Source organism: Pundamilia nyererei, unplaced genomic scaffold (genome assembly GCF_000239375.1).
Source record: "Pundamilia nyererei isolate P.nyererei 1_Seehausen unplaced genomic scaffold, PunNye1.0 scaffold00207, whole genome shotgun sequence".
NCBI classification, from domain to species: domain Eukaryota; kingdom Metazoa; phylum Chordata; class Actinopteri; order Cichliformes; family Cichlidae; genus Pundamilia; species Pundamilia nyererei.
In genome coordinates, this window is record NW_005187608.1 from 356,070 (window position 1) to 365,392 (window position 9,323).

At 43.6% G+C, this 9,323-nt stretch overlaps 1 protein-coding gene across 1 annotated transcript in view; it reads right to left on the reverse strand.

The window, feature by feature from the left end:
• The window catches only part of tenm3 (teneurin transmembrane protein 3), a 351,094-nt gene that overhangs the window by 5,451 nt on the left and 336,320 nt on the right, over positions 1 to 9,323 (reverse strand). The window contains exons 44-52 of the mRNA XM_013914582.1: positions 4,605 to 4,802; positions 4,449 to 4,508; positions 3,802 to 4,146; positions 2,582 to 2,826; positions 2,321 to 2,502; positions 1,490 to 1,692; positions 863 to 973; positions 606 to 748; positions 395 to 519 (exon numbers count right to left, since the gene is read on the reverse strand). Of these exons, the coding sequence (XP_013770036.1) occupies positions 395 to 519; positions 606 to 748; positions 863 to 973; positions 1,490 to 1,692; positions 2,321 to 2,502; positions 2,582 to 2,826; positions 3,802 to 4,146; positions 4,449 to 4,508; positions 4,605 to 4,802 (1,612 nt within the window). The remainder of the gene's footprint in view (positions 1 to 394; positions 520 to 605; positions 749 to 862; positions 974 to 1,489; positions 1,693 to 2,320; positions 2,503 to 2,581; positions 2,827 to 3,801; positions 4,147 to 4,448; positions 4,509 to 4,604; positions 4,803 to 9,323) is intronic.

Genomic DNA, 9,323 nt, shown 5'->3' on the forward strand with positions numbered 1-9,323 from the left:
ATGAACACATGGTGAATGAACACATGGTGAATGAACACATGGTGAAATAGGGTGGATTAAGAAAAACGTCTAGTCTACTGCAGCATAACTAAGCGAGGATTCAGGGTCACCTGGTCCAGCTGCTTCCACAGAGGAGGAGAAACTATTCTACTTTTACAGATCTCAGGAACGTCTGAACTTGATTTCGTATTGCTATTACATCATTTAACTTTCTTCATTTAACTGAGAAGTGCTTTATAAATAAACTTGACTTGTTTATTTCTCTGATGAAACAGAATGAAAATGATTTCTCGAGTAGTGCAGCAGGAATTATTCCACGAGTTATGTGACCTTAAAGCAACAGGTAATACACATGGACTGAAAACATGTAAACAAGTCCAAATCGCTCCTTTACCTGTGACATATTCTTTGACCTGGTGGATCTTGCTGATGGGGTTGTTACCTTGGAACATGTACAGGTTAAAGGGCTGAGGGTCCTTACCAACACGTGTCCATGTGCTGATGTCAGGAGTGGTCCACCTTAAAACACAGACATGCTCTGCTCATGCTTGACACCATTACAGTCACCTGTTACACTTGTGCTGGTCGAGTGTCAGACTGCCTACCTTCCCGCAGGAATGTCATAATCTCTGTCTCCAAAATGAAGCAACCGCGTCAAAGGATCATACAGACCTCCGTGGAAACCAATTACCAACACGAAGTCTGGGTTGGAATCAAAGTAAACTTCACCATACGCTGTGTATTGCACCTACACAGACACACAAAGATCTATTAATTGCATCGGATATGGAGAAACACAGCAGATCTGATGAATAAAGTCACATGCTGAAGCCTTTTGTTCCGGCAGGACCAACATGCATACCTGTTTAAGCAGGAGCCCATTGTTACTGAACACAGCCAGTGGAGTCCCAGTGTTATCACATGCAATATAAAACTCTTCTCCGCTGCTGATCTCCATGGCAAAAACATGGCCCTGTGCAAAAATAACCAACATTGGATTCAACAATAACAAACCTGCTATCATGCTGCGATATGCAGTTATAATCCATTGCTATGGGGTGCACACACACCGTGTTTTCACATCTTTGTGGAGATCACGCCGCTAACCCCAGCCATGACAAATGAATGCCTAAACCTAACTATGACCGAATTGTTACCCTGACACTAAAACCACATTTTGAGTCTGTTGGTCCCCACAAAGATATGTAGACACGGTCAGCTGCATTGTTACAGATGCCTCGACTAGTGCACCATTAGCTTTAGCAGAATAACTAAATATATTACAGGGAGAAACTGCTCTCTCCGTCTTGTCACTTTTTTCCATATGCTCACTGGAGAGAAACCTGCTGTAACCAGACTGTCGTGCATCAAAAGTACAGCACTGAGTGTCTCGCCTGCTTCTAGCACGACAGCAGAGAGGTTTTTTAACCAGCCTTCTAACTTTAGCAAAAGCACTGCTGCGAGCTAAATGACTCTTTCAGTGTGGTACCTGCAGATCGTAGTAAAAGGACGTGATCTCTGAGCTGGAGTGGTTGTAGACGTGGGTTATCCTGGTGGGATAGTTCAGGTCCGCATAGAAGAACTGCAAGTGCTGGCCCAGGCTGTTCCTAGATGCTACTCGCCGACCCAAGCCGTCATAACGGTACTGGATGGTCCAGCTGGCTGCTTTGCTGTAGACACGAACTAGTAGGCCTGTTGTAAAAAAAATACTGATGCTGTTGTCTTTTATAAGGAAAAAGTGCACATGTTCAGTGCATGTATGACTCTCCTTAGGGTTAGTTTTCTGTTTTCCACATAAGCCTTTAGAGCAGCGGTCCCCAACCCCCGGGCCTCGGACCGGTACCGGTCCGTGAGTTGTTCGGTACCGGGCCACGAGAGTTGAGGCTCAGCTGTGAAATGTGTGGTTTTCAGGATTTTTATCGGTTTTCAGCGTTATTTTGTTGTCGTTTTTATTGTTTACTCGGTTTTCCTGGGTCTTTTCACGTGTGTTATGAATAAATCTTCTTTTTTTCGGTACCGGTACCAGTTTTATTTTGTTGTATTTATCCGCGACACCTTAAAGGCCGGTCTGTGGAAATAATGTCGGGCATAAACCGGTCCGTGGCGCAAAACAGGTTGGAGACCGCTGCTTTCGAGTGAACTTTGACTGCTCAGGATGTGATCAGGTGCTCTATGGCACAATTTGAAAACTTCTGTCTTGATTATTACATTTTCCTACACGTCTGATTTGGGTAATCATTTAAACAAGCACAGTCGACGTCAAGAGGACGAACACTACTGTGCCACTTTGCGTTGCGTCTGTTGGTCAAACTGTGCAAACCTTTGGAGTTGTATTCAAATATCTCAGCTCCTCTCTGTCTGAGGAAGCCGTCTTCATCCAGCCTATACTGAACATCTCCCAGCCGAGTGATTCTGTCCCGCAGGTCGTAGCGCAGAGGGGTCAAACGCCCGCTGTTCCCAGGGTTCAGCAGATGCAGATTCCCGTTCAGATCGTAATTATATCTGAAAGGACAGAAAGTAGAATCGTTAATTATTATTTGGCATCAGTGTTTTCTTTCTTTCTTGAATGCTGTGATCCTACCTCCACATCATCTTCTCATTGAGGGAGACGGTCTGCAGCTGTCCATCGACGTCATACTCATAACCATATTTGGTCGTGTTAGCAAACGGCCCGATCTTGATTTCACGCTTTGTCACTCGGCCCATGTTGTCATACTGAATGGTGATCCAGTACATCAGTGACCTGAAAATCTCATACTGGATCTCCTTGATGCGGCCGTGCTGGTCAAAGTGTTTTGTGTAGGTCATTACTGCTGTGGAGATAATCTGGGAATGATGGGCAGACAGAAGATCTACTGTTACACTTCAGCAGTGACCCAAAGCCCTGCTGATCAAAAAACTGCACCTGACATCTGGACAGCCCCACCCTGCCTCAGGTGGGGTTTTGTTTCATTGCTTTGAAGACACAAACACAACCTCCAGCTGTGGGTGGAGAAAATGTCATTTGATGAGGGAAGAACACCTGCTGCATCTGACACACATAAATCATACCTGTGACTAACACTGTGTCCAGAAGCATAACAGTGGTTAAACGTAACTGAGGGCTGTGGGTGCTCAAACTCTCAGGATGTGAAAGGATGTTAGCTCGCTCTTTAAATATTAGCTCGTCTGCTGCCAGTTTAACTTCAAGGCTTCGAGAAACATCCACAAATAGCTGCAACACTGAGAGGTCACAATAAACAAGCTGATATGGAGAATTAAGATATCTGAAATATATCCTTATCAGCACAGCGAGACCTGAAATGTCCAGCTACCTCAGCCTAATTAACCCTATAAACCTGTGCTATAAACTCTCAACCACGAAATGAAGATCCACAAAAACTCAGTGTTTCAAAATGTTTTCGTGATCTCTGCTGCCATGAGACACTGCCTCAGCCCCATTTACCAATCACTGATTAATGCACTTATCCCACTTGTTTTCTTCCTCTTGGAGACGTCCAAAGTTTTGCCCCTGAAAGGATCTAACTGATGTGTCGTGCAGCGGGGGTGATAACATGATTTGTGTGTCCCTTCGGTCTCTTCCAGGAATCATCGTATGGTTTGATGTGAATGAAAATGATGTTACTCGTATGATATGGCCTTGCCAGTCACTAGATTTAGGAATGGTGCTCTCCACCACCATCAAAAGACCAAAAAGGGAATATCTTTTGGAAGAACAGAGTTTAAAAGATTACTAAAATGTTACCATATTACTAGAATCTGAGGTGCTTATTTTAAACAGTATCGAAGATCCGTTATTACCTGATTGATATCGTAATAAATGACTCCAAACTTCCCAAACTGTTCCACTTTCCCAGATATGTCGTCAAACTGATAGAGATCGATGGGCAGCGGCGTCTCGTTGATTACAGCCTGCATGCTGGTGACCCTGAAACTGTTGTCATAGGTGTAGTCAAAGCGCGCGTTCACCATCCCGTCCTCGCTGAAGCGGAATATTTGCCGGTCAACCAGTGGGCCAATTTGGCGGTACCGGATGGAGCAGATGAAGCCTTCGCTCTGCAGGTTGACAGTCTTAAGCACACCAGCAGTCTCGTCATATGTGAAGCTGACCCTGGTCGAGTCATAAAGGATTTCTGCCAGCTTGTTCTGACGAGACAAATATAAACAAGTGTTACAGTGACGACACAAGCAGGATGTCTGCTGTGCATATCACACCCCATCACCAGCCTACAGCTCATCCAACTGTTTCTTTATGGTTCCACTATGGGTAACATTCAATGACCAAAAGCAACTGTGAAGTTTGAAGCGGGAAAGATGTTGCAACAACACTGCTGCATGCTGCATGTACAGGACAACTGTACCTTAAACATACACAGACATTTCCTTCCTCATCGGTAACCTTTGACCTTTGTTGAAGAATCAGCTGCATAAAGACATGAATAACCTACCTGTCTGCGGTATTTGTACAGTATACGCCGGCCAGTGCCTAGATGAGCCACCCTCAGGAGCTAAGAAAGAGAAAGCAGTGAATGATTAGCTTTGCTGCTGTTGAGTGAAGTTGATCACATCCAGTGTGTCTCTTACTTGCTAAAAACAAAACACACCTGTCCATCTTCAGAGTAATCCACAGTAACAGACGCGTTGCTTTCTGGTGGGGTGTAGATGTTCCTGTAATATCCTACGGATCGGATGGTCTGCATGGTGTGTCGGGCCACGCTGGGCATGGTGACTGCTGACAGGCGGTCCACGGAGTCATAGTCAAAGATGTACTGGTGCTGGCTGTGCAGCAGCAGCACCATGGACTGATGCAGAGACAGGAGGAAGACAATTAGAAGCAGAACACACTGACTGGTCGCGTGGCGGCCTGTAGTGAGAGGCCACAGACGTTATGATTGGATGTCTGAATTACAGTTTCTTATACAGAAAACAAAAGTGGTGCAAATGTTGTAAATGTAGCCTAGATTCACATCAGTCCACACTGCAGATACATGAAGATTCATTCAAGCACAACTGGCACTGCATCGTTTAATCAGATGTTATCAGATAAAGATCCTGATATTGTTGCACCACCTGCTGGAGCTGCACCTACCGAGGTCATGCAAAGCTCCCCTGCATGTGTGTTAGACAGTTTGACATGAATACCAAAGTGAACACTGACACCACATATGCTGCTCAGATACACCTGATTTGGTCATGAGTGTGTTTTATAGGATACATTTCCACGACCAGAAGAGACACACACATCAAAATAAAGAATGTTGCGCTTCAGTAATGAAATGTGCAATAAAATATGCTTTAATAAATTCATTTACTATTCTTTTATTTATTTAGACATTAGTAAATAATCTATTAATTAATAATGTAAAAGGTGATGTTGCAATGTAGCAATCAGAGTCTGAAGGCCCAGACAATTCCCAACAGATTGATTTTCCCACGTGGATCATTATGGCTTTGCTATACTGGTCAGCTTAATTGTCACAGTTTATTTGATCTTTATTATTTTTTGGCACTTTTAAGTTATTACAGTCTGAACAGACACTGTGGGACGGGAAAGATGAAGAGAAGTTAGGAAGTTGAGTTAACAGAAGGAGAGGGACAACAGTAGAGAGGGATGGAGAGAGAAAAGACACTGAATCTGTTTGATCACCTGCTGAAACAAAACAGGCAAAAAGAAAAAACATAGCAGGGAAACCATGGCAACAACCCAGAAAAGCATCAGTAACAGTAAATAATAAATACTGAATGTTACTGAGCAGCAGGACTGATAATGCAGGATATGTTTGGAGGCAGCAGCCTGTGTGAGTCTGTGAGTACCTGTGTGTGTTTGTATTCAACAACCATAAAAAAAAGATTTTCTAAATCATTTAAATTTAAATGTAAAAAAGAAAAAGAAATAAATGAAAAGATGTTTTTCTGACATTTAAAATTCCACTCCTCATTTTTGAAATCCACTGAATTTTCCTTTCCTGTTAGCTCACAGATTAGCTTTTAAATGACCAAATAAGATGTTGTTGTTTTGTTTTTTACTGTGCTCCTTTGTCTCAAAGCTTAGCCTAACCAGTTATCAGGTTTAGGGGCGATCACGTTTTCATACAGAGTAAAGGACGTTTGGATTTTTCCCCCTTAACCATAAACACCTTCATTTAGGACTGTATTTTGTGTATACTTGTGTCGTATTTGTATAATATTTATACAAATATATTTTGTGAAAAGGGTTGGCGTAATAAGCAAATGCTTCAGCCAATACCTTTTGATTAGCCTTGTCTCATGCTTTCTTTCTTTATGGTAGATTTTTGTTCTGTTTTCACTGTTTGTTTGTTTGTTTTTTCACTGTTTTCACTGAGATTTGAATTTGAATGCTAATCAATAAAATCAAAATCAATAATATTTAAATTTGTCTGATGATCTAAAGCATTTAAGTGTGACAAACATACAAAAAAATAGGAAATCAGGAAGGTGCAATGGTTTATTTGAAGAGTTTCAGTCAGGTTTCAGAGCTCAGCACAGCACAGAAACAGCTTTAGTGAAGGTTACAAATGATCTTCTTATGGCCTCTGACAGTGGACTCATCGAATATCTACTGTCAGTTAATATTTGTAAATCTGAAAAGCCAAGAAGTTTTGTTATGCATATATATATATCCTACAGTATATAGCTTTTCATTCTATAAAAAAAGGGGAAGCCTAGCTTCTTCCTGGGCCACAACAAGTTTCATAGCTTGAACGTGCTGCTCTGCTGGGTCCTGCCTGCTTGTATTCTGCATATTCTCCTAAATGGGTTTCAGCTGGACACTGTAGCTTTCACCTACAGACAGGCATGTTAGACTAACTGCCAATTTTAAACTGATTATAGATGTGACTATGAGAGCAGAGGCCTCAAAATGTGACATCTTGGATATGCAAATGGCAAACTGTACAATAAAACATGTGAATGTATAGAAAAAAAATGAACTTGTAGTTTCAAACGGTAGAAAAGAAAGGAGCATCGTGTATGAGGACAGTACGAGAACAAAGGAAAGGATGTAGTGGGTACTTTAAATGTAGGGACACGAGGAAGGTAGATATGTTATGTGTGCAGGAGGAGAAGTGGAAGGAAGCAAGGCCATGGCCACTGAAGGTGGATACAAACTCTATCTTGGTGTTGATAGGAAGAGAAATGGAGTAGGGGTGACCTTGAGTATGTGTACTGTGGAGCTGCAGAGTGTAAAGTCGGTGATGCATGTACCTGACAAACAGGATGTCAGGTGAGAAAGAGAAAGTTGGATCAAATGGTACAGAGCGTGTGCGTGTTGATGTGTGGGGATTACATGATGTAAGTTGGAGAAGGAACAATGTTGCATACAGTTTCGGGAGGAGCTGATATTGTCACAGCCGGGGCAGCAGTCGTGTGGTGGAAACAATGAGGCAGTGGAGATGCGAGTGGAGATTTATGTACAGTGAAAATAACAAAGGTGAGGGAAGAACTGAACATAAAACTGGGAAAACTAACAAACTGAAACATAAGGACAGCAGGAGATGTACAAAGGCTGTGCAGAGAGACGCAGAGGAACACAGGCAGACACACTATAAATACACAGAGGGACACTGGGAAATCACACACAGTGGGAGACACAGCTGGACCTGATGAGCCTGACGAGACGGGGGACCAACAGAGGGAGCACAACCCAGAAACCCAGCATCCAAAACCCCAAAACACAAACCATCCCAAACAGTCCACAAATAGTAGTGATAATAATAATAATAACAATAAATACACCAAACACAAAATCACTGAGTCCACGGACTCAGGACCATGACAGATATAATCTCAGAGATAAGCTCCAGGAAAGCTGATGAGCCATACCAGAGAAAGAGTCGCTAGACTAAAGGGAGAGGTGATGATCAGCAAGCAGCAAAGAAGGAACACTATAGGTGAAAGGTTTCTACTGAGGGTGTTGGTGGAGAGTAAGGAGGAGATCAGAATGAGGTGTACTACTGACAGCATGCCAAAAAACAAACTATGATGTTCGTCGAGTGTGGCAGAGAGCTGTGTGTCCTGCTCCACCCTGGAGGACATGAAAGAGGAATGTGAGGCAGTGGTGAGGTGTGCAGTAGAGGTGACAGGTGGGTTTTAAACATCAGCTCTGAGCCTCGTCTTGTTTGCAGTGGTGATGGTGGACAAAAGAGGTCTCCGTGGACTATGACCTTCACAGATGACACTTTAATTCTGTCGTAAGAGCAGGGAGCAGGTATGAACAATGAAAATCAATAGAATCAAGAAAGAATATGTGTGTGAATGACAGGAAGGTAGCTGGAGAGGTGAACATGCAAGCAATGGAAGCATTGAAGGTAGATGAGTTTAAAACCTGGAGTCAATGATCCAAAGCAATGGACAGTGCAGAAGAGAGGTGAAGAAGAAAGCGTTTGCAGGGTGGAGATATATTCAGTAGATGACAGTGAGAGCTGCTATGGTGTATGTCGAGGAGATGGTGAGACTAACACAAAGACAGGAGGAAAAGCTGGAGGTGGCAGTTTTGTTGTAAGTGATGGACAATTTTAGAAATGAGTATCCCCACAGCCACCTCAGTCAGCTTGGAGATAAAGTGAGGAAGGCAAGACTGAGATGCTTTGGCAGTGGTTTGGGGGGAATAATGGATACAATGGACTAAAGATGTATACAGCTGCAAGCTGGAGGTACAGAGGAAGACCGCATCGATGGATGCAGTGAAAGAGGACATGTAGAAGGTTGGTGCAATAGGGATGAATGCTGTCATCCCACACAAACTCACTCACAAGCTGGCAACACTCGGCCTGCACCCCACCCTCTGTGACTGGCTACAGGACCTTTTGACTGCCAGGCCCCAAACCGTCGGGATCAGCAACAGGACTTCAGCCAGCATTATTACAAACACTGGCGTCCCACAGGGTTGCGTCCTCAGCCCCATCCTCTACACCCAGTACACCCACGACTGTGTCGCCTCCAACAAAGACAACACCATACTGAAGTTCGCGGACGACACTGCAGCGATCGGTTGCATCACTGGAGGGGACGAGGCGGCTTATAGGAGAGAGGAGGCCGGTCTGGTGTCATGGTGTGAGGACAACAACCTCACCCTCAACACTGACAAGACAAAGGAGGTGAAAGTGGACACAAGGAAGAAGAAGAGGCCTCACCAGCCGCTGTCTATCCGGGGCCTTGAAGTGGAGAGGGTGAGCAGTAGGGGTGGGGAAAAAATCGATACTGTGTAGTATCGTGATATTTTGTTTGCTAATAATGTATCGATGCAGGGACAGCAGAAATCGATACTGTGTAGCATCGTGATATTTTGTTTGCTAATAATGTAT